Source organism: Cavia porcellus, unplaced genomic scaffold (assembly GCF_034190915.1).
Source record: "Cavia porcellus strain 051 isolate PalLab524CR breed Dunkin Hartley unplaced genomic scaffold, mCavPor4.1 scaffold_6, whole genome shotgun sequence".
In the NCBI taxonomy this organism is placed as follows: Eukaryota; Metazoa; Chordata; class Mammalia; order Rodentia; family Caviidae; genus Cavia; species Cavia porcellus.
Window position 1 is genome coordinate 24,376,054 of NW_026947489.1, and position 25,259 is coordinate 24,401,312.

General features: G+C 37.5%; 2 protein-coding genes across 2 annotated transcripts in view; one reads left to right on the plus strand and one right to left on the minus strand.

Moving 5' to 3' along the window:
- Window positions 1-1,545: 1,545 nt before the first annotated feature.
- Window positions 1,546-25,127, minus strand: Saxo2 (stabilizer of axonemal microtubules 2). The gene is made up of 4 exons (XM_013158499.3): window positions 24,983-25,127; window positions 20,850-21,029; window positions 15,673-15,875; window positions 1,546-3,707 (listed from the first exon to the last, which is right to left on the minus strand). Exons 2-4 carry the CDS (start codon window positions 20,978-20,980, stop codon window positions 2,767-2,769), a joined length of 1,275 nt encoding a protein of 424 aa, XP_013013953.1. The 5' UTR covers window positions 20,981-21,029; window positions 24,983-25,127; the 3' UTR covers window positions 1,546-2,766.
- The window catches only part of Efl1 (elongation factor like GTPase 1), a 132,280-nt gene continuing 132,138 nt past the window's right edge, over window positions 25,118-25,259 (plus strand). The window contains exon 1 of the mRNA XM_003475740.4: window positions 25,118-25,215. The gene's annotated coding sequence lies outside the window, so the exon portion shown is untranslated. The remainder of the gene's footprint in view (window positions 25,216-25,259) is intronic.

Genomic DNA, 25,259 nt, shown 5'->3' on the forward strand with positions numbered 1-25,259 from the left:
TTTCTTACTTCCTGTAAGTACCTCCTCCCCACATTTTCTTGTTAATCATTATAGCCCCATAATGGCCAAAAATAAAAAGTATGAATGAAGATAACAGAGGCCACCAGAGAGCAGTCATGTGCTGTGGCTGGGGGTGAGTTAGGAAGAGGTGACGCTGATGAAAGTCCTGTGTCTGTGATCCAGGGTGAAAGTTGGCCCCTCCACATAAAAAACAGAGAAGACAGAATAAAAAAAGTTAAAGTCTTAACAAAATAAAATCTTGACATTGCATTAGACACTGTGGCCCTCTATAGTCTTCAAAGTCTGCTAGTTCGTGATTTCAAGATTGAGTTTCCTCTTTTCTCCTGGACCTACAAGGCTTTTTTTCCCTATAAGCGATTCTCAGAGAGCTATAGGTTTGTGGTTTTGCATAAGCGAAAAAAAATCCATTAGCTAAATGGAAAGCTGGGGATGAGATTCCAAGCCTCTAACTGGTGAGCATCCCCTTGATTCTTCCTGGCCTAAGGATGTTTGTTTTTAATCATGTTTTACTTTTGAGAACAGTTTCAGGTTCTCAGAAAACTGAGTGGCACATACATAGATTTCTCATGTTCCCCAGGCCCCCACACACACATCCCCTTCTACCATCAGCCTGTGGTCAGAGGTGCACGTTGGTTACCACTGATGAGCCCATGTGGACACTTTGCCACCCGGAGATCATAGCTGACAACAGGGTTAACAAACCATAAGCCTCTATTTTTAACTTCTGAGTCTGGTCTTATTTTCCTCAACAAGAGTATGCAGAAAGCTCAGGTGAAAATGCGTGAGAGTGGAGGTAGAAAGTTTTAACCAACTTTTTTCCTGAACCTGGCAAGTTGCTACACAATATTAAGCTTCCAGGGCTGTTAAAGTGTGTGTGTGTGTGTGTGTGTGTGTGTGTGTGTGTGTGTCTACACGTGCACAATATTTCATGGAAACTAAAAAGAGGATGAGCTGGTGATTCTTAGTTTTGCACTGCTGCTAATATCTTGGAAGTCTCTTTAACTGATACACATGAAAATATGCCGTGTGCCTGTGTTCATGCTGTTCCTTCCCATTTTTCTTGAGCTGAAAATTCCTACTTTTAAGATTCAATCAGTGGTTATCTCCCATAGGGAAGACTCTGCTGAATTCCCAGCCCATTCCTGTACTCTGTTGTGGTCTCTGTTTCACACTTATTATTAAGTTACATTATAAGGCAACATCATTTTTTCATCATTATATCCTCAGTCTATAGCATACTGCCTCCAGAAACCCCAGTGGATGGCTTATTAAGAGTGACCTTTGTCCATGGAGGGGACCAACCCTACCCCACATTACACAGGAATTTGACACCCAGCCTAGAATATGGGCCAGGATGAGAGTGTGCTGTCATATTACGTAACTTTACATTTTAACTGCATAATACTTTCTACTTACAAGTATAAACATCTACAAATGTACAGGTTAACCTAGCCCAGAATTTATTAAAATGCTTTCTTTTCCAAAGAAATTTGGATACAGAAATGACTTTACGAGAATCCAATCTTTTTATTGATATTTTATTAATAATGCATATAAATATAAACATAAAGCTAATAAATGTAAATGTAGAGACAAATTACTTTCAAACAATCAGAAATGTTAACCAAATATTTATTAATTTATTATTGATAAAGTATATATATTGAAATAATCATAAAGCTATAAGACTAAAGTTCACTTTATGCTAAAATAAACTGTATGTATTCTTCCATAAAGCAGCCACTATTTATAAAAACTCCCAATAACAGTGTAATTCCTTAGGAAATTGCCAGCCTTTCAAAGTGTAATCTGTCACCGCTGCTTCTCTCCTTTCCTCCCATTTTAGCATTTACCCTTTTGCTGCAAGTGGTGAGTGGGTTGATTGTGTCCCATACTGGGCCTAGGTCTACTTTTGAACAGTGAATCCAGGTGTAGCACAGTCACCCAATTTACTCTGAAGACTTCTTCAGAGCTGTCAGACTTCCTAAATAAAATTACCCTAAATTGAAAGGACAAATAAGGTACAAAAAGTTATTGAGTGATTATTAACAGTCTCTTACAGTTGTGCTTTTATGGATTAAAGTGCATCATTTGATTTGATACTCAAAACAAACACTGTGTGAGGAATGTGGAAAAGAATCCTGTTACCCACGAAGACCCAGAGGCTCACAGATGGGAGTCACTTATGGAAGATGGCACAAACAGAAACCCATGGTACTGGAACCTGAATTCCATCCACTGTTTCCCAGCGTAGAGCTTCTCCTTGGCAACATGCAGTACCTCTATAAACTGGGGAGGAGCAGCAGCTTCAAATAAATCACTACAGGTGACCTGCAGTCCTAGGAAAACAAGCCCCTCTCACCATGGAAAAGGAACTTGTATTGTTTTCAGTGTTACTCCAGATAGCCCCAATGTGCTTGATAAATGACAACTGGTAATCATACACTTACCATAATTATAAACAAAAGTATAAATGGTAATAGATTAAGAGTACATTATCAAAGATGTCAAACAATATGTTAAGTATTAAAATATTTCAGATAGGAATATATAATTTTCAGAAATACACATTAAAAACAATCTTGATGAAGATATCAATACCAAATCAATTTTAAATTCTGATCTCTAATACATTTTACAATTTAGTTTAAAATGCTAAATATATCTCTCCTATTTTTTTCACTATTTGAGATTTCTTTTGGAAACCAATGCTTTGTTAGCTTCCTTTCAAACATGATTTGATGATTAGAAAGCCTTCACTGCTGGAGTGATCTTGCGGAAGAATTTATGACCTTGGAAATTTGTATTTTCAAATGTATAACCTGGAGGAGTAGGATAACTAGCTGGACAGATTTCCTGTCTCTTTGGAGCATACTCTATGGTGTACATGGTGACATCATCAAATGGAACAGAACTCTTCAGTGCAGCATGTAAAGGTTTGCAGCTCTTGGTTGGAATCAATTCATGTGGCACATAGTGAGATCTGGAAGTGCTTAAACCATCAAATTTTCCAGATGGGTTGGGAATCTGCTGCTCTTGCTTAATAAGTCCTGGACGACAAGTTTCCCATGCTGGAAAATCTTCCTTCATGGTGCTTTTTCCTTGGAAAGGAAAATTATTTTTTCTGTGAGAAATTGGCCTGATGGGAACAACACGGCTGGCCTGATAAGGAACATAGTCAAGATGGCTTGTGCTGTGTAACTGCATGCTTCCTGTAGGGGGCACGTACTCTGGTGCCTTCTTGACTTCAGGTGGTGGGATTTCCCATGGTTGGAAACTTTCACGGAATTCAGTGCTTCCTTCAAAGTGACCATTGTGGGTCACTCTGGTGTAGGATGGTCTGCAGATTTTTGCAGTTTCACCAATAAGACCTTGAAAGTCATTTCGATGAGTGGTGAGATTTTCAAAAGGGAGGTTAGTTGGTTTGTAAACTTCTTTTGGCCTTGCAAACTTGACTTCTAGCTGATGAGGTATATAGTCAAGGCGATGACTTGTATCACCATCAAAAGGGGCTGTGGAATGTCTGGGCACAGAAGAAGGCTTAAAGCTTTCTCTGGGCTTTGTCTCCCGAGGAACATAGTCATCCTGAAATGTAGTTGAGTTTCCAAATTTCACAGTTGGGGGATGGTAAGTTTGTTCTGGTTTACAAGATTCACTTTTTTGAATGTCCCAAGATCTATAATCATCTTAAAAATTAAAACAAAATATTTTTAATTGCTGAAGAAAACAACTGTCTTCTAAGAATAATAACTGATTTCTCATTGCTGAACATCCTTTGTTTTCTTTAGAAATCCAGATAATAGCATCAAGAATGAAAATTTATGATTCCTTTCAGGTTTGTTCTTTTTTATTTCCGCCTTTCTCTACTCACTTTAGTATACCAAACTGTCTGCTTCCAGGTTCATCTGATTACCCAGAGAGAAATGGCACATCTGAGCCTGGTTGCAGATCACTGAGAGCCAAATGGACTCTGTTACAGGTGAGGACAGAGCTTAGTACATTATAGTCATATCCTCAGAAAGTGGCTAGGATTTCACTGCACCTCAAAATGCTAAGGCAAACCATAAAATCCAGGGATTAAAAACAAGTGTTCTGATGTACGGGCAAAAGAGATATGGGTATTATTCCTCGCTGTAGAGAGTCTCCTCCACAGATTGGTAATTTCTACTAAATTATACAGTGGGAAGCACACAGGACTCCTTCAGCAAAGACAGGGTAATGAACTATACTAGAAACATCATTGGCCTCTACTCTGCCTCTTCATGAAACGGACTTTACAACATTCTCAAAAGAGAAAGGGCTATCTCTAGGCCAAAAGCCTGAACTGAGTGCTTTCAAAAATTAAATTAATGAAGAATTTACAAATAAAAAGGCAAGATCAGATCAGAGATTTAGGATAAGATCTGAGATTTAGAAGGTCAATGCCCTAAGCCTGCTTTCTGCAGACTACCTAGACCATGGATGAAAAGACTGCAGTGTTTATACTTCAATTGAGGGTTTTTTTAAAAAATTATTTCTATATGAGAAAGGTAATTTAGCTGAGGAATCCTGTAAAATTGATGCAACAAAAATACATGTATTTCTAAATACCTATCAATAAAATACATACTTTTATACATGACAATGTATTCAAATATGGACTGGGCAATGTCTACTGGAATAGCCAAACCCTGAGCGCTGAACCCATATAAGTTCTTTCTAAACTTATATGGATATCTCCTTCAAAGAGAAAATTTCCTCGTCCTTAGATATTGCTGCCAAAGGGGCCAAGTTTCAGAATAATGATTAAGCCACTTATGTTTGGATAAACATGTGTACCTGACTCAAGAGCAGACCATGTTCCCAGAGCCCTTCAAAATAAACTGGTGAGAAAAGATGAGCTAGATCAAGCAGTCCTGTTTTGGGACCTAAAGTTGAAAATAAGAAGACAGACAGAAAAATCTGACAGGACATCAGGAGGTAGAGGTGGAGAGCAATGGGAGGCAGAAGTTATATTCAAAATAGACGTACAGAGAGACAGAAATGATAAATAACCAGAAGGGTCAGTTGGCAGAGTGGCAGACAGCAGAGCGCATGCCTAAAGGAAGGGGCGGTGCTAAGCAGAAACCCTGCGGAGTGACAGACACGAGGAAGGACTTTTTTTCTCTCAAACGCCCTCCATGCCTGACAGCTTTCCATTTCCGGTTCGCATAATGCTTTGCCACAAAGTCTTTTTTTTCTTTAGCTACCATGAAAAAAAACCTCTGTTCTTTCTAAACTTAAGTATAAAATTTGGACATCACATTGCAATAACTAAAAGGAAATTAGAAATGTTACTTGAAGGCTATAATTCTACACAGTCACATAGGGAGAGGTCTTGCTGCCAAAATGACTAAGCAGAAAAAAAGATGTTCAAAAACAAGGAAAGGAACTGGGCATGGTGGTGCACACCTGTAATCCCAGCTACTCAGTAGGTTGAGGCAAGAGGATTGATAATTAGAGCCCAGCCTGGACAATTTAGATCTTGTCAAAATGAAATGAAAAAAAAAAAAAAAAAAAAAAAAAAAAAAAGAACTATAAAATAAAAAAATAAAAATGGAAGAAAACAATGTAAATAAAGGTTTGTAAGGTCTAGAGTGATGCTCCCTCTCTCATTTTTGATTTTGAAATTGCATCTTTTCTGTTGGTTTATTCGCTTTCCTATCTTTGAACAGAATGACCTTCTAATTTCACCGTTTTTCTGTATTATTTTCTGTTTTCAAATGTGTTGTCTGCTGCTCCTCGTTTTCCTTCTTTGGATCTTGTTATGGTTTGTATCTGGATGACCCATGTACGCATAGGTGGCGTTTTTCAGAGCTGGCTGGATCTAAGGCGTGATACTGGGATTAAGAGTGTGTGGTAAATGAGTCCACTAGAATTGGCGTAGTTCTGGGGGCTGAATGGATTTATTGCAAACATAAGCCCACCCTAGGTGCAGGTGGCATCACCTAAAGGCTGGTAGCCTGGACAAAGGATAAGGGACAGTAGGAAGGCGGGCATGTGGTGCCTTCTGTTTCCCTCACCATGGGCTCGTTTTTCCTCTTTAGTGCCCCCTATCATGGAGCCAGCTGACTATGGACTGAAACCTCCACAAACTCTAAGTTGAAATAAACCCTTCCTCCTTTAACTTGTGAGTGCTGGGTTTTCTGTCCCAGCAATGAGAAAAGTAACTAAGATTTAATTTGCTTGTATTTTCAGTTTCAAAAGATGGAAGCTTGAATATTAAGACTTCTTTCTTTTCTAATATGAACATTGAGTGCTGTAAGTTTCCCTTAGTGCTGCTTTAGCTGCATTCCACACATTTTGCTGTAATAATTTTTCATTTTCATGAAATTCAACATATTTTCTAATTTTTTTTGTTCTGCCTATAGCCGTCTGCTATCTAGAAATCTGCTGTTTAATTTAAAAATTTGGAGATTTTCAGATGCATTTCCATCATTTTTGTCTAGTTTAATTCTTCTACAGTTAAAAAACATACTCGGTATAATTTCTTTTGTTAAGGCTTGTTTTATGGCTCAATATGGCCTACCCAGCTGAATGTTCTGTGTGCACTTGAAAGGAATGGGTATTCTGTTATTGTTGACAGAAGTACTTTACAAATGTCATTTAGGTCAAAGTTTCAGTAGTGTTGTCAAGATTTTTATGTCCTTATTGGCTTTCTGTGTATTCTACAAACTATTTAGAAAAGAATGTTAGTCTTTAGGTATAACTGTAGATCTTTGTATTTCTCATTTTAGTTTTGTAAGTTTTTAACCATGTGTTTTTAAGTGAAGGGATATGCATTTGGAGTGTGTGCATGCGTGTGTGTGTACGTGTGTGTGTGCATGTGTGTGTGTGTGTGTGACTAAACTGGCCTTTAATCTGCAGCTAATGTTCATTTTTATCCTTGGTAATGCTCCTTGTCTTGAAGATTTTTTTTTCTGATACTATTATAGTCACTTTTCAGCTTTTAGAGTTTATGTAGTTTATAGCTTCCCATTTTTCTGCTTTTAATGTATCTATATTTTTATATTTAACATAGGTCTTAGTAGACAACACAGTTGGTTGCTTTTTCTTCTTCATGTATTACTACAATCTCTGTGTTTTAACTGATACGGTTACACCACTTACTTTAACATAATTTTTTTCTATTGGTTGAATCAATTTTTTGTACATTTTCCTCTTTTTTAAAAAAAATCTACGTTTGTTTTTACAGCCATGTCTCCGTAAGATTTATTAGGTTAGGGTTAGAACAGGTTTTGACGTACTTTTCCTGTAATAGGTAAGAAACTCTCCTTAGAACAGGTTTTGACGTACTTTTCCTGTAATAGGTAAGAAATGTTTTAGTTTTGAGGGCAGTAACTCAGCTCTAATTACCTGGCATGAATTTGCCATAGATGATAAGTACTATACATTCACAGAGGGGTGGGGGGGTTGTGTGCCAAAAAATTTTATTTATAAAATGTGAGCTGGGTTTGGCCCACTAGCCAAAGTTTGCTAACCCTTGCCTTAAAGTTTACATACATACTTTAATTAATTATGGTTTACCTGTTGTACTTATGCAACCACGTACCATTTTAATGATAGGATGTATTCTGAGAAATGCATCATTAGGCAATTTTGGTGTCAAATGAGCATCAGGGAGCACTTACTAAGATGACTATGACATCCCCAGGTAGCATTATTTACAGGACTGCCATCGTATATGCTGCCCCCTGTTGACTCAATCATAGTCAAGCCACACGTAACTGTAGTTTAAGCACCTTGTAACAGCACCCTTCTAACTCCTACCTCCATCTTTCGTACTGCTGTTATACTTTTTTTACACAAGGTACCATGTTGAGTTCCACTCTGACATTTTCATGTACGCACATATCATCTTTTAATTCCCCACTTCCCACTGCCCCTTTTTCTTCCTTTCCTTTCCCTCTCTTCTTTCCTTCTTCCCTCCTTCACTCCCACTTTTTCCCTTTTTCCTTCTTGTATAATTTGTAATTTGCATTTGAAATTAGGGTACTGTGTGTACGTAATACTCATATTCAGAAAGGGACACAGTGTGGTTCCGAGTATAGTTTGGTTTGCTCTTGCTGTGCTTACCTTCAGTGTACCCAGATTCAGATTCCTTTGGCATTTTCTTGTGCCCAGGTTGGAGGCTGGTTTGGTGGAAGGGTTTTCTCCACCCTCAGCTTTACGCTTTCTCTTTGTACCTGTACCTGGGAGACAGTCTCTCTCCATGTCCTATCCTTTCCTAATAGCAAACTGAGTTTGCTTATGACCCAGTACTCGGTGATGTGGTATAGGAGTGTGCACGTGAGGAGTTTCTGTTGTCCTTGTCCAGTTTCAGTCTTCGGCAGGAAGTGTGGCCCCAGCTCTCAGGCGCAGAGTTCTTTCAGTGCCTGGGCTCTTCTGATGGAGCAGATCTGGAGTGACTGACTCCCGCACAATTTGCTGTTCTTCTCGCAAGAAATCGGTCTCATTTTTTTTTCCTTTTCAGGTTCCCAAACTGAAATAGACACTTGCTTTTTCACTGGGGGTAACAGCATGAAGCCTGTACAGCAGTGGATTAGTGCTTTTGTTCTGTGGATCAGAGGTAGTCAAATGGAGTTTCCTGTCTTTCCTGTGCTTTCCTATCGCTAGTCGCCCCTCCCCCGTGTTTCTGATAAGCAGAGTAAGCACCCTACCTGTGGTTTAGAACTCTCAGTCTACAGTCTCACAGTAACTTACATTCAGTATTTAAAACAATTTGTTTAAACAGTTTTTTAATCTATTTGCATGCCAACCAGTCTTTGATTCATGCTCTGCTCCAGGTAAAACAGTGCTTGCATATCCTGTACCAATGTGGAGGTAGTCATTTTCCCTAGATGGTTGGCCTGTGATCTCAGCTTTCTAAAGGATTCATAATTATTTGTGATTTTGTAAGTTATTTGACTTTTCCTTGTTAGGTTAAAAACATACTCTTCACCTACCTGCATCTTTCTCAAAGGCTGAAATCCTTGAATTTTTCTTTATAGTGAGGCTTCAAATAACATCTTGAATTCTATAAATTTAATTTCTTCAACTGACATGGGGCTACCTTGACTTTTTATTTCTTGAATTAGTTTTGGTAAATTATGTTTTTCAAAGAATTTGTCCATTTTGTAAATTGTAAGCTCTTGATATGTTTTTCATAATATCCTTTAAATGTGTGAAGAATTGATCTTTGAGTTTCAATTCAATTAGCTTTGTTTATGGTTCATGTAATGAATGACCTTAGCTGGGCTTAAGCTGACTATATCATTTTTTTCTTTTGATATTTCCCATATGTTCATTTTCTTTTAATCACATACCTTTTACTTGCTACCCTCTTTTGGCTTAGAAGGTACTTTTATTATAAATTTTTTCTAATATGTATTTAATTATAATGTTTCTTTCTTTTCTTTTCTTTATTTATTTATTGAGACAGGCTATTGCTACGTAGTGCAGACTGGCCTTGAACTTACTATGTAGCTCATAATGGACTTGAACTCATAGTGATCCCCTTGCCTCTGACTCCTAAGTGCTGGAATTATAGGTGTGAATCACTAAATTCGGAAACATTTCATATTTTCAAAAATAAGATGTGTGTTTTGGCTTATTATGGGATCTATGTGACATGTTCAAATTTAAATGGGTAATCTTACCACTTAATAGAAGGACTTCTAAATGGCTTAATTTCAATTATTTTATGTTGTTTTTCTAATATATTTTACTTATACATTTTTATTACTGTGAATTTAAGAATTCAATATTCTTTTATGTTTTGCCCACATATTTTCCATTTCTGTGTGTGCTTCATTCTTTTCATATAGTTCATGCATCTATCTTGAATCATTTTCTCCCACTTGAAATATCTTCAATATTTTTGTAGGATAGGTCTACTGCTAATTATCTGGTTATTGTCTGAAAACATCATTACCTTACCTTGTTTTGTTTTTAATTTATCTTTACTTTATCTTTTGAAATATTGTCATTAGGTATAAAATTCTAGGACTCACTGGGTTTAAAAATTAAAATATATAAATATTAATATTATATATATAATATACATATCATATATATTAAATACTTTTAGCAGTTTAAAGGTATGATTCCCTTGTCTTTGGGCTTCAATGGTTTCTGTTGAAAAGTTAGGTATAGTACTGCTGGAAAGTCAGATATAATGTTTGGGGGTTTTTTGTTTTTTAGATAATCAGTAGTTTTTCTCTTATTGTTTGTAGGAATTCATTTTTATTTGATCTTCAGAAATTTGAAAACCATTATCTAGGGATGCTTTTATGCCTGTGTGTGTACTTTTGAGGAGCTTGGTGGAGATTTCTGAATCTGTGGGCTGATTCTATTACCAATTTTGGAAATTTCTTGATCATATGTCCTCAAGTATTTAGCGATTTTTCAAGACTTTTTCTAAAGTTTGTTTTGTTTTGTGTTGTTTTTTGACCCAAGGTCTTGTTATGTAGTTCTGGATAGCTTTGACCTCCTTATGTAGTCGAGGCTGACTTCGAACTGCCACAATCCTCCTGCCTCAGCTCAGGAGTTCTGGGATTACAGGCGTGCATCACCATGTCTGGTTTAATAAGTCATATATTTTACTATAGTAGTGTGTCTTATATAATCTTATAAATTAAAAACAATGTCATTTTCAACAGGAGCTTGTTCTTTCTTATATTAGCAGATAGGAATTGGAGATCACCTCAATCCAATTACAAATTGAATCACACCAGCAGTCACAGCCTATCTTTAGTAGGTATAGTATTCTAGTTTCAAATGTTTTGAGGACAAGGCTTGAGGTATGTTTGAGGTAGGGCCTTTGTTCTTGTGGCATTTTATTTCCTAAACATCTATATTCATATCAGACTACGGGATATTTCTGTGGAATTTTTCTCTTCTACTGCCTCTTAGTCCATCATGTTCCCTAAACACTAGATGCATTTCCTATAAAGAAAATCATCCATGTATCTGAGGTCCTCCTAAATTCCAGTTCATCAGACTAGCTTTCCACTGGGTTCTTTTCCTCCTAGAAGACTGGCTCTGGCTATGCCATGGATAAAACCTGTTAGATCAGGAGCCTAGGCCTACAGTTGACAAATGAAGCAAAGTATTGGCTATTTAAGCTCAGCTAGGAAAAGATCCTCCTTTTCTGGAATTTCAGTTCTTTGCCTCCACAGCTGATGGCATTAAAATGATTTTTAAATTTTATACCTTCTTAAAACATTGTTGGATCAAAACCGTGGCTTTCTGCCATCTGCTATATCCTACCTGGCAGAACTCTACAAACATTTGTAATGGCTCCCTCACCCTGGCAATTAAGGCTCATTCCAATATGATCTCCACCCACATATATAGAATTATATTCTAATTTCTTGGCCCTGAATCTCTCTGACCCTTCTCGTGTCTACTAAGAATCCTCTTACTTTCTGGTTCTGTGGGGTTTTTTTTTCTCTCATTCATTTCATATCAGGTTTTAGGGTACTCTCGCCCTTCCTATGTATCAGCAGTCACTATTCTCTTATGCAGTCCTATCCTAGCCTAGAGTGATATTTTACCAAGTATAGCTTTCTGAAGCACTGATTATTCTTCTACTTTTTTTAGTGAATAATGTCCTCCCTTCATGATATATAATTTATTTCTAGTAGGGTTAGTTTTTCAGGATATAACTTATTTTTCCTTAATTCTAAAATTCTTTTGAAATATAGGTCATATGATTTTATGTTAAAACTGTATATATTTAAAGTATACCTGTTTGATATTCTATTTTACACACACACACACACACACACACACACACAAAACACACACACACACACACACACACACACACAAACACACACACGGTGACCATCCTCAGAAAGTAAAACTTTTTTGAATGTTAACATGAAGCTATAAGTGGAAAATTCCATGTTTGACCTCATATAACAGTTACAGCTGAAACAAAGGCACACTCTAAATATTGTATAAAATCATCTTTGGGATACACTAAGCATATATAGAATGTGAATGAATTTTGTGTTTAGACTTGAGTTCCATCCCAAGATATATTATCCAAAATATATGAGGAACTCTAATCCCAAACATTATAAGAGATAAGGCTCTTTCTCTGTCTCTTCCTCTTTCCCTCACCCCTTCCTTCTGCCCCCCAACAATTTTTTTACCTATTCATCTACCAGAGGATGCCTGTTATTTCCATGTATTGCTTGTTGTAATGCTCCAAATATGGAAGTGCAGATATCTTTTTGAGGTATTAATTTCATCTCCTTTATCTGTATCTCCAGAGACAGGATTTTGCTAGATGACATAGTAGTTGTATTTTTTTGAGAAACTATCAAGTTGTTTACTATAAGGGTATGCCAATTTACATTACTACCTACAAGATTACCATGGTTTTTTTCCTTCTATATTTTGTAAGTTTTTTTTTTTTTTTTTCTGGTACGAGGGATTGAGCTCACGACCTCATGCTTGCCAGACAGTTGCTTATGGCACTGAGCTATATCCCCAGCTTTCCTTCTATATTTTTGTCAACAGTTTTTATCTTTCTTTATAATGTATTTCTGAAGGTGTAAGGTGGTAGCTCAATTTTTTTTCATATGTATTTCCCTGATATTAGTGATGGCATGTAGCTTTTCATATACCTGTTAGCCATTTGTATGTTTTCCTTGGAAAAATGTCTTTTGAGATACTATGGCCATTATAAAAATCAATTATTTTTGTTATTAAATTTGTAGTTCCTTATATACTTTGATTATTAGTCTCTTATTTAATATATGGTTTGCAAATATTTTCTTTTAATTTATAAGTTGCTTTTTGGTGATTCCATTTGTGTGTTTTCACTTTTGTTGCCTGTGCTCTTGGTGTCATATCTAAAAAATCACTCCTAAGATCAGGGTCAAGGAACTTCATATTTTCTTCTTGGATATTTACAGTTTTGTATCTTACGTATAGGCTTTTAATCCACTTGTGGTTGACTTCCGTGTATAATATTAGGATTTGATTTCATTCTCTTATATGAGGATTCAATTTTTCCAACATCATCTTATAGAAGAGATTATTCGTTCTCTTCTCTGTATTTATTTTACCCTTGTTGAAGATTCATTGGCTTGAATATATTTCTCCACTCTTGATTTGTTCCAATGGTGTACATCCTTAACGTCTTAATGTCGGTTCAATACTATTTTGATTACTGTAGGCTTGTAACAAAATTTGAAATCGGGAAGTGTGATGCTTCTAACTGTTTCCTTGTTTCTCAAGATTGCTTTGACTGGGGATTTAGCTCAGTGGCTTAAATGCCTGCCTGGCAACTGTGGGGTTGTGAGTTTGATCTCCAGTACAAAAAAAAAAAAAAAAAGGATTGCTTTGACTACTTTTATTGTTCAATGTGAATTGTACAAATGCTTTTTTCTATTTCTTTGGAAAATGCCAATAGAATAGTGATGGATATTGTGTTGAATCTATAGATTGCTTTGGGTAGTACTGACACTAACAATATTAATTCTTCCAATTCAAGAATACAGGATATTTGTGTCCAATTTCTTTCATCAATGTTTTACAGTTTTCAACTGCATAGATCTTTGTATCTTTGGTTTATCAATTAGAAAATTTCTAATGTCAACAACCATTCTGCAATCTAAATCTCTGTATTTCCTACAATGGTTAGCACAGAACTAGGTAATCACTAAAACATATTTATCAAATAAAAATGTCTTGCTTTCATCATCTATATTTTAATGCAAGTTACTTTGCTGAAGATGCTAGGGACAGATACATTTATATTTCATAAATCCTGTGTCCAACACAGATATAGTGGAACATGCCAGTAATCCCAGCTACTCTGCTGCAGACTGAGGCACGAATATTACAAGTTCAAAGCCAGCTTGGGTAACTTACCAAGACCCCGCCTCAAAAATAAAAAAGGGATAAAGATGCAGTTCAGTACTAGAGTGCCTATCTAGCATGCACGCCTCCCTGTGTGTATACCACCAAAGAACAAAAGAAAAGAATGTCCAGATTGTACATGTTGCCTCCTTACCAATTTGGAAGGAGTTTTTTCTTTATCATATCCTATTTCTGTCCTTCCTTTGTTTTCTAACTCTTAGATTTTATAGATACTTGCCCTTACGTGGATATCTACCAAACCTTCAGTACAATCGCACAGAATGGTGAAGTATAGCCTTGTCCCTTCATATTTCTGTTGTCTCATGTCTGAAAACCTGCAAATACAAAATAGAGCCTTTCCTCATCAGAAAGTTTAGAAGCTAGAAAGCTAGAAAGTTAGAAAGAATTATGGAGTATCATAGTGGAAATATGGACGTCCACAGGGAACTCAGGCCAATGAGGTTGGTCTGTGAGTGTGTGTGTGCACACTGTGTGTATATTAACAGCATCAGGAGACTTCAGTATTACTAATGTATTTTTATAGATCTTGTGGAAAAAAAGCCTCATTGTAATTGTGTAAAACATGAAGTAAAATCATTTTAATCAATTATCATTTACATCAAATTGTGTCCACTACATCATTATCCTATGTATATAAATAAACCTATTATCAGCAGTTGCTGTATTTGATTATACTATTCTTGTTCACCTATCCAGTCTTCACAGTTTATTACCTGTATAACATTTTATGTTTTCACAATTATAAAATTGAGAGGGAACATGTTTATGATTTCTCTAACAGATAAGCTCATAGATCACAATATACTAATCACATACTTTACTTACCTGTTAAATAGTAAATGTAAAATTTTAAGAAAAAATATGCATTTAGCTATCAGCTATTTAAAGTATGAATCATTACACTGGCATCACTCTTACCAAAAGGCTTCATATTAGGTTTACTCATTCTGCTATATCACATAACTAATGTATGTATTCAATTTCATTATTTAACAAAGAAAATATCTACCACTGAGATAATATATATTTTAAAGTTAAGAACCCCCATCTTACAAATGTAAGGAAATATTTTAAAATCAGATGTTTTTGGAAAGAGCATCTGGTTGTTCACTGCCCCGCTCCTACTCTCATGGGAGAGTTGCCAGCAGGGAGCAGGCATATTACTCTCCCATGCTGGAAGTCTCAGAGGGTGGGTGCCCTGTGTGGTCGTCCATCAATGTCAATCAAGGGGCCGACAAGCTTATCTTATTCTGAGGTTCAGGACCAGGAACTGTCTGATTACAGATGATTTTCTCCACCCTCTCTTTATCAATATAAAAGTAACTCCTAACCCTGTTAGTTTATAGGTTGATTTGAACTTGAATAAAAAACAGACTTGCTATTTGCTTAATCTTTTCAAATTCCAGAATTCTTGATAGAGTTAAGCTCATTCTAGGACAGTAAGAAGGGAATAATGCTGTGACATAAGGTGACAAATGTGACACGGTCTTTGTTCAATGGTATAGTTAGCCAAATATGTATTGAGATAAGGAAAACTGAGAATTTGGAGGGAAACCCAAGTCCCTTATCTTCCCATCAGGCAAATGGTCTCTGTTTCTTGGAAATACAATGCCACTTTAACAAAAGAGAAAAAAGTCCTTTCCTAAACTATGGGGTATAAGTTTGGCAACACACCAAAGTTATTTTGATGCTAGATGTCTAAGTTTGAAGTTGCAGTGTGTTAGCTCCGTAAGTTTTGAAGTGTTTAGTTACCTTTATAGGTTGGGATAGTGTCAAGCTTTCCTTTTTTAACTTGTTGCCTTTCCAAAGGCCGAAGTATCACCACAGGCTGCACTTTGTAAGAATTAAAGTCTTGTTTGTAGGTAGTGTCAAAATCAATCTTCCCTTGTTTTGGTTTATATTCTTCTGGTATGTGGCGAGGTTGTCTTACTAGCTCATAAGGACGATAATCTGACCTGAAATAAATAAATTTGAAACATAGCCTCACACTTTCTTTTATTGCAGTGATCTCAGTATTGAAATTTCAAAGTTTTTTCTTAACTGAAAAATCTAGAAAGATATTAGAATGGCAATAATTGAAGCTTTTGAAAGAATTGAGTACCTTTATAAGGCTCTATCTTGTGACTGCATACCTTAAAATATGCCTAAAATCCTTGCTTTTAAAATATCAAAAGAGATCCTCAGTTAAAATGATGTGAATAAATAAAGCCCTCAAGTAATTGAGTTTTTTGAAATGTGAAAGGAAACTTCAGGTGAAAAGTTTTATCAACCTCCAAAGTACAGGAATATCTCCCTGCATCCACTTTGTCAAAATCCTTACTTACTAACCTTACATAAAGACTCATGTAAACTCTTTGGACCACTTCCTTCTTGTTGAAGTAATGCTGTCTTCTTGCTCATTGCGAAATGACCAGTGACTCTACAGGAGTGATTTATACATGGTAAGGGCAATTCATTCCCTACTATTATTATTACTTCAATGTTAGCTATCAGTATTATTCCAAGTCCTCACAGAGTGCTTTTCTTCTGGATTCTGTGGGACTTGTCATCATTTTAACTATCTTGTATTAATAAAAAGTTTTCACATCAATAAGCTAAAAAACAAGCAGCAGCGCCAAAACCTCACCGAATCCCTTGTCTGTATGGCCTGCCTTCTTAGGACCCTGGACACCATTTTCCCTCCCCTCTAGCCCTTCTTCAACCCTCTTCACTCTGGTTTCCAGGTCTGTCGCTCCCCCAGTCCAGTGCTAGGGGTCACAGTGAGTCCATGTCACTGAACACATCAGATCTCTCCAGTCTGCATCTTACTTGGCCTCTCCAGCAGTATCTGATATGAGGTCCACACGATCTGTTTCCATCTCCTTCCTGCTTTCCCTGTCACTTTGTGGTCTCCTATGCAGCTTCATCCACTTCTACGCAACTGTTACATGTTCTATTCAACAGTTCCCTAGGACCTGAACTTACACACTCCCCTCTTAACCAGTGTTTAATCATGACGACTCTACTCACACAGCTTTCATTACTACCTCTATAGGAATGACTCCAATTTATATCTCAACCTCTACTCGGAGGTTCACATCAGTGCTTACAAGGCCCCTAGGGCACTCCGTGGCCCTTCAACACTCCACATGCTCCACGAAAACTCACCCCACCCTGAGGAACCATCTTTTTTATTCTTCCTTATGGTAATGAATAGCATCCAGTGGGAAACCTAACATCACCCCTAGTCTCCCTCTGATCCTATCAATTTTGCCCTCTACAGCGCTCAAATCTAATCACCTTTCTCTAACTCCAGCACCACCACAATATTCAATGCTTTCATAGTGGCTCATTTGAATCATTCTCTAATAGCTTCCTCAACGCCTAAGCTTGTCTCCACCCAAAGAAACTCACGTGTAAATCTCATCTAGTCATTCTTGCCCTCCTCTCCCTGGCCTCAACTCACATTGCACTTCCTCTGGGCAAGCTGGCCTTTAACCTTTCCTACATCCATGTTTGATCCAACTACTGCCACGACTTCTGCTTGGAATTCACTTCCTTTCCCTTTTAATCTAAGTAACTGATTAATGCCTTTCAGGCTTTATCTCACTTTCCTACTCATTTCCTGGAGTCAAACCTCTTATTCTAGCTGTACTTTGTTCTTATCTTTCATGGATTTGATCAGTTGTAATTCACATGTATTTTGAGTCACGCTTTAGGCAAATGCCTTTCCCACTAGACTCACCTCTGTGAGACTGAGATCTGACACCTCACAAATTTTTACTGTGTTTACTTAAACCATATATCTATTTTTCTCAAGAAATGTGAGTTGCTCTTTGCTCTTCCCAAACATCAGTTATGAAGGAATAGGTTAAAATGCAATTCAGAGTCATGCATTAGGTAAATGCAGGGAAATTAGAGAGAGAAGTACAGATAGAAAGCTTGGAAGTCGGTCTTGTTGGATAGACTAGCTTAGTGTTAGAAGGTGCACTTCCAAACCCATGGCAACTGTTTGTGAATGCTGCCTTACTCATCCAAGATACTCTAGAACAAGTGATATGTCCTGAATCCTCCTCCTGTGAAGAATTCCTACTCTGTCTGGTGGTTATGAAACTGTGCTACAATTATAGTGCTAAATGATCAAAAGTCTTATTCATGTTTAGATACCAGTAATTATACAGCAATCTCTTCTGGTATTACAGGAAAGTATAGAGGGACATCTATTCTTCCTTTGAACTACAAAGAAATCCCTATGAAGGAGTTAAGCAAAAGTTTCTTATGTTATGGTTCTTAAAAATCCTGCTAGTTTCCCCATCAATATACAGAGAAAAGACTCAGTGTCTTCCAAAGAGTTGACAATTTAAGAAATTGAATGTTTGGTTTTTATGGCCATTTTGATGTTTTTCTTTAAAAAATTTGTCTGTCTCCTTTCTTCTTTCCTTAGAAAAACAATTGTCTAAGAAAGACATGATAGTTAAATCTTTTAACATTTATAGCTGATTAAAGCTTTTGATACTGTTAATGTGAACTTTTATTTCGTATCTCCATTATGAACCATTAGAGCATCTAGTAATAAAGATGTTAAAGTGAATGAAAAAGAGCAACCATTCCCACTTGATCTGATTTAACCAGTTGTTCAAAGCCATCATCTCACTTCCTGAAACCTACAGTTTGTTTATATGATTTTTTGTGATTCTAGGTATTTTTTTTCCATGAGACTATAAACACTAGTAGGGGAAAGCACCCAGTGGCTTTACATTCAATGTCACCAGCCATGGCAGGTTAGTGCCTGACCCACTGCAGTGAGCTCTGGATATCAGTCACCAATAATGCAGATTCCTGGCACTTACTCTGTTACATATTGTTTTAGAGGAATCTCTGGGATCTGCAATGTTAGTGCTTAGAGATGCACTCACGTTAAGACCATTCAAATCTGTGAATGAGCCACATGCCTACAGAAGTAACTAGAATCACCAAAGGACAATTACTGCAAGGTTGCCTGAAATGTTCAAAGTATTAAAGTGTCAAAGTATCCACTTTTGCTATATAAGGAGAATAAGCTCTTTTCAAAATGAAATGGAAATGGCTAACATTGAAATTAAAGTGAATATAGAACATTTTTAATACACAAATTACTTAAATGTGACATATAAATCCCTTAAAAACCACAGGATTGAACTTATTTATATATGTAATTTCTAAGATGATACCTGAAATATAGTGCATACATTAACATGTTCTCATCGGCTTGAACTACTGGTAGTACATGCATGACTATCCCATTGATTGTGACAGGACACCAGGACAGGACAGTCACATTTATGGTCGCACAGTGAACATGTTAATAGTTAAAATAAAATAATGAATGAAAAGAGCTAACCCATCAAATTGACAAAGGTACAAAAATTTTAAAAAGAAAAAAATAAAGTTGGGTGCAAATGAAAAGTTTAAAGTTAAGAGGATTTTTTTCCATTAGCCACTGACAAATACAGGGTACCTACTCAGTGCCAGTAGGTGTTGTACTAGATGTCTGTTAAAAGACTACTGGGAAAACAATGGGCATAGTTCCTTCTGTTATGGAATGCTGCAACTAATCCAACGACAAATAACATGAAGCTGCTTTGAGTATTCATGTAGAGGAATCTTCTCTAGCTACAAAACTAGGTGAGGAGTCAGGAAAGCCTTTTCCAAGGGACGACTGGGTTTAAAGCTACAGATAGAATGGATATCAACCAAGGAGAAGAGGGAAGGAAAATCCAAAAAGGGAAAATAGTAGTTTCCTGAAAATAAGACTGGGCCTTATATTAATATTTTGCTCCAAAATACAAAATAGGACTTATTTTCAGGGACTTTCTTCTTTTTCTCATGTACTAAGGTCAAAGTACTGGGCTGTGAAGATTCATTTTAGACACAACTTCAACCCTGTGCATGTTACTCACGTGTTGTGTCCGCACTGTTTGCTGACCTGGCAGTAGGTCTTGATGCATCTGCTTACACATGCATTTATCTCTCATCCAAAGGCACTTGCTTGGGTATTTACAAGTGCTGAATTATAATTTATGTTATTTATTTTAAATATTAATGTATTTATAATTATGTATCATTTTTTAATTCAATACATCTGTTCTGTGTTGTAACAGACATATTAAATGTGTCCACTTGGCTGACAGTCTTAGCTGGGACTTACTTTTGGGATAGGGCTTATGTTATGGGCATCTTGAAAAATCATCTAAGGGCTTATTTTCTTGCTAGGTCTTATTTTCTGGGTAGTTCTTATTTTCACGGAAATAGAAGGATGTAAAGCTAGGGAAACCTGGCACTTTAGGAAATGAAAAATGGTCTGAGATGGGAGCACGAAAGAGGGAGAAGATACTGCAGGGAAGACAATCCAGAGAAGCAAACAGGGAATAACCTCTTAGCAAGTCAGGATAAAGTTGTATGTCCAGTTAAACACAAGAAAGTCAGTGGTGAAGTGTTTGCCTGGCAAGCGTGAGGTTGTGAGTTTGATTCCTAGTACCTCAATAAATAAATAAGGATTTGACAGGATTAGATTTAGATTTGCATTTGATAGATTGTTTTAGCAGATTAAGTTACTGAACATAGATCAGAGATGTGAAAGCTGGAGGCAAAAACCAGAAAGGACAAAATGGAAGCCACTGCGTTCCTCTAAGTGCTTCTGACGGTGAGATTACCAAAAAAAGAAAAAAAAAAAAAAGAGCTATTTTCAGGGATCAAAGCATCAGTATGATTTTTTTCCCTTTTATTTTCTCACTTTTCAGCCTAAATTCTCATCGTTCTTTTTTCAAGTTGGGAGTTAACTACAGCAGTTTCTTGCTTCTTGAAATGGTTCAACTTAAATCAAATAGTTAAACAGAAATAGTTAGAAAATTTTATTAGATCAGATGAGTATGGAGAAAAATAAGTAAAGCAAATAGTTGCTGAATATTTACTTAAATGTAGTTATTCCTTCCATTTTACCACAACATGCTCGAATTTCTTGCTTGGGTTTAAGACTCCATGGTGGAAGAACTTTGCCATACATGGGGTATTTTTCTGAATATTCAGTTGTGGGCCAGTACATTCCAGAATTTTCATAAATCCTTGTGGTTCCACGCGGACAACGATGTCGCCTGTGCAAACAAATAGACTGAAAGATTATTTTGCCTAAAGAAATATTTTGTGAGGCTACTGCATTTTAATCAGAGAATGTCTAAACTTTTAGTTGCTTTACTAGAAAACAGACCTGTTCCCTCTACAATGATGTTTATAAAAATAATGAACAACTTAGTGTACACTTGTGTGGTAGGAACACGTTTTATTCTTGGTAAGTTAGGATTTTGTTACGCTACGGAACATGGAAAACCTTGCACCTGAATTTCCTAGACCCCTGCCAGACAGGTGCAACATGGAACTCAGACTACATCTATTCTGCACTGGTATGATGCCCATTCACAACAGAGCTACATGAGGGGCAGGGCACATGCCTTGTCCGTGTGGATTATTGAGAGAGACTGAGTTTGCAGTCAGGCAGTGTTCTCATTTGTAAGGCCATTTCCTGACTTTGCCAGAGATGAGTTTTATGGGGCTGACAGCTCTGTTGCAGTCCTCTGCTGTGGCAGTCTGGTCCAGTTCTATGGTAAGATTTTGCAGGTATTTTTTTCCGGAAGCTTATTTTGAGTATCTTGGATATCTTTTTCTGGAGGCTTATTTTCAGTTCTTCCAAGTGAGTTATATATATTCTTTATATTGTAAACACAGTTTTGGCATAAACTCACCAGTGTGTATTATATTGTCCAAAACTAAGAATCCTGACTGATATAGCACTGTGCCACATCAGGAGTGACAGTTTAATGAATGACAAACCACATACGTAACGATGGTCTTGTAAGATCATATTACCTAGTGTTGTCATAGTTTGTGTAAGTACATTCTATGATATTCACACAAGGACTAAATCACCCATGGAAGCATTTTTCAAGACGTATTCTCATCCTTACATGACACATGGCTGGAGAGCATGTAAGCAGCTGCTGAAGGCAATGAAGCTAATCTTTATGCATAGCTGCTGTGGGATGCAAAAATTGTGAATAGTAAAAAACTTGAGTTGGAGAACACCATGTACAGTGTATGTTCTCATTTTTTTAAGATAAAAAGCAGTGTGTATACAAAACAAGTCTTAAGGCACACTTGGTTGTCTTTGGTGGAAAACATTATGAAGTATTTTTACTATACACATTTCAATCTAACAAAAGGGCTAAAACTTTAAAAACAATGTAACAAAAAACCCAAACTATTTCATACCATCTGGAAATATAACATGAGGTTCTGGAGCTTGGTGTACTTGGAGACCCCAGCTTGTGGTGCAGGCTGGCAACACAAGCCAGCTCCCCCCAGAACTGGAGAAAATGCGTGTGCTCTGTTGATGAGTCTGAACCAGCTAGCATGACTGAATCCAGTGAATGAATGCTCAGGAAAAAAATGAGAGAAATGTTTCTTTGCTTGGAGGCTGCTGGACAGCATGAAGAGTTGTAACACAGAGGAAAGAGCATGAAAAAGTGGTGCCCCAGTTATCTAAGAAACCCTGAAGTCTGGAGATTCAGGAATTCAGGAATATTAGCTGCAAATGGAGGCTGTGAGAAGCGCTGAAGTGGGTCAGTGCTGAACAGGGTCCAAGACTCTTTGCAAGAATTAGGGGAAGGATACACAGTGTGGGCCTTTAGACATTCGGAGAGAGGAACACTAAATTACAAGAGCAGAGTCAATGATTGGGGATTTGTCATTGCTTTTATTTTCCATGAAAACAATACATTACATTGTAATAAACTACTATGAAAAATAAAAAAAAGCACAGCAGAACTTTCTAGTCCAAGCCTCAGAAGAAACTTCTTTATTATTTCTGTTTTTAGTTTTCCTGGAGGCCACACCTGTAACACTTTTTTGAATATCCAGATTTCTTGGCTTAAATTCCTAACTTTGCAAATATTAACATAAAGATAAATATTTAGTGAATTTTCACCACCTATATTCATTTCCCACTACTGTATGGTCATTCCTTCCTCAATAATTCATTCAGTAAACAACAACTGTGCAAAGCTACTGCAAAGGAAAGATAAAATATTCTGTGTTCTCCTTGACTTTGTACCTTAGATAGGGGCATAGGGTGGAGCCAGTAACAAAATAAATTGGATGAACACACAGAAGTATATCCTACGTGCAACAGAAAAAAAGGGAACAAGGAAGTGGGGTAGTGTGAGGTGGGCCAAAGATGCCATTTTCCACAGTATTCCTATGTGAATAAATGTCTGAGTGACAGTGGCTTTCACTGAGCGTCACTTTTTTCTAACATCGCCAAACTTTTCTCATCAACATGAAACAACACCATCATAGTTTAATTCACACACACAAAAAACTGTATAGACACCTGGTGAGAAAAATATGTTAGAGATGCATGCACTGTTACTCTGACTTTATGCTTTGATCTAGTTTCATAATCTGGGGAGAAAAAAAAGAGATTCTTTGCTGGTAAACTGATAAAGTAGGAGAAGTAGGTCAAAACTTCCTGAAAGAGGTTTTTTTTTTTTTTTTTTTTGGTAAAAACTGGGACTTTTGCACTGAGTGTCTTTCCCTAGCATCTTATTTATTTATTCGGAGACAGTCTCATTAAGTCACTAAATTGTTTAGGCTGGGCTCAAACTAGCAATCCTTCTACCTCCTTCTTCAAGAGTACTGGGATTATAGGCACAGCCTACCAGGCCCAGTTCTACATGGCTCTTTCATTCCAAGCAGATAGTCAACACTTTTATATACCCTTGTAGGGATATTGCCAGGACAGAGCATGGCTGTCTGAGGCTATCAATTTCTCCTGTCTTTTTAAAAATAGTTCATGGAAGAGATGAAATCAGGGGTCTCTAATAGGACATGAAATACAGTTAGCTGTCCTATAGTGTCACATGAAGAAAACAAGAGCGCTGGGACAAATGGGAAGGAGAAAGTATCTCCTCTTCTGAATCATATCAAGTAGGAGTAACAGATGAGGGCAAAGGATTGTGAGAAGGATGGGGAATCTGCTCCATTCCGTCACTGTCCCAGATGGCCAGATCTCAAAGACTTGGCTGAGTGGGTCCCTGAAACAACAGCTTCTAGCATGGCCAGAGATTCTTACACACATGCAGAAATATCAGAGGCTCTGCTCTTGAAGGAAATACATGAGTTTCAGTAAAGGACTTTTCAGTGGATGCCACAGTGTTCACACCCCATGTAATTCCTGTTAAATTAGTAATGCCTCAGCTGCTTGCATCACTCAACTGCCTGGAGAAGGGGGAATGAAGATGGAATTTCCTGGGTGGGAAAGGAACTTAGGTTGAATATAAATTAAGATTAGGAAAAAAACTACTTTTTTCTTTTACACCAGAGTTTGAAAATTTATAACTGAAAAGTTAATCTTTTATCTAATTACAAACTGTATTTATTATGAATATGACAGAAAATTGCTTTCCATCAGCATGCAGATGTTTTTTCTTTGAAGGAGATCACAAAACAAAGGGACTGGCACATTCACATGTATTTAGCAAATAATCTAATCCATGTGTCAACACTGAAGCTGAGGGAAGGGACATCTGTGTTTACAGGTGTTGGAAGGTTGTTAGGCAGAGATCACGGACCAACTCTTGAGTTTTAGGGTGGAGACTGCTGCCTTTACAATCGTGCAAATTCTAAAGGAGTGCTGTCTGGCCTGGAGGATGGAATGCAGGAGATGAAAGAAAGTGTAACTGGTTGCAACCTAGTGGCCTGTGCGCTGTTCTTCTGTTATTTTTGTCTTACTTTACGCACACTCTCAATTGAGCCAGGACCCCGCTCCCTCCATAACAAGCCCCTCACATCAGCTCCTTGCTCACACCTATTACTGGCGTAGGTGGCATTTTAGTTTACATCCCTGAACAAGAATTTCAGGGACCTTAAAGAAGTGCTCTGCCCAAGTGCGGAGAGACCCACCAATCACGGGTCCGGATAAGCGGGGGCGTCGCTGTGCCCTAGTCCTGGCGGGTCCCGGAGTCACCCGTGCCCGGACTCGACCGCGTCTTACCCGCAGGTGCAGATCTGACATAGACAACGACTCCTCAGGCTCCCGGCTCCCAGCTTTCGCTCTACGCCTCTCCGCTACTACAACGCAGGGTTGTCATGGCGACCACTGGAGCCCAGAGAAGGACGCCACGCCCACTTCCGGCGGCGTCCTTGGCGTGCGCGGGTCAAAGGTCGCGTTCTCCCCGCCCCTCGTGCGCCGGGCGGCCTGAGTGAGAGTGTTGACTCTGCTGCGAGGTAAGAAGAGGGACCCGTAGGTGAAGGTGGGGAGGACCCAGTAG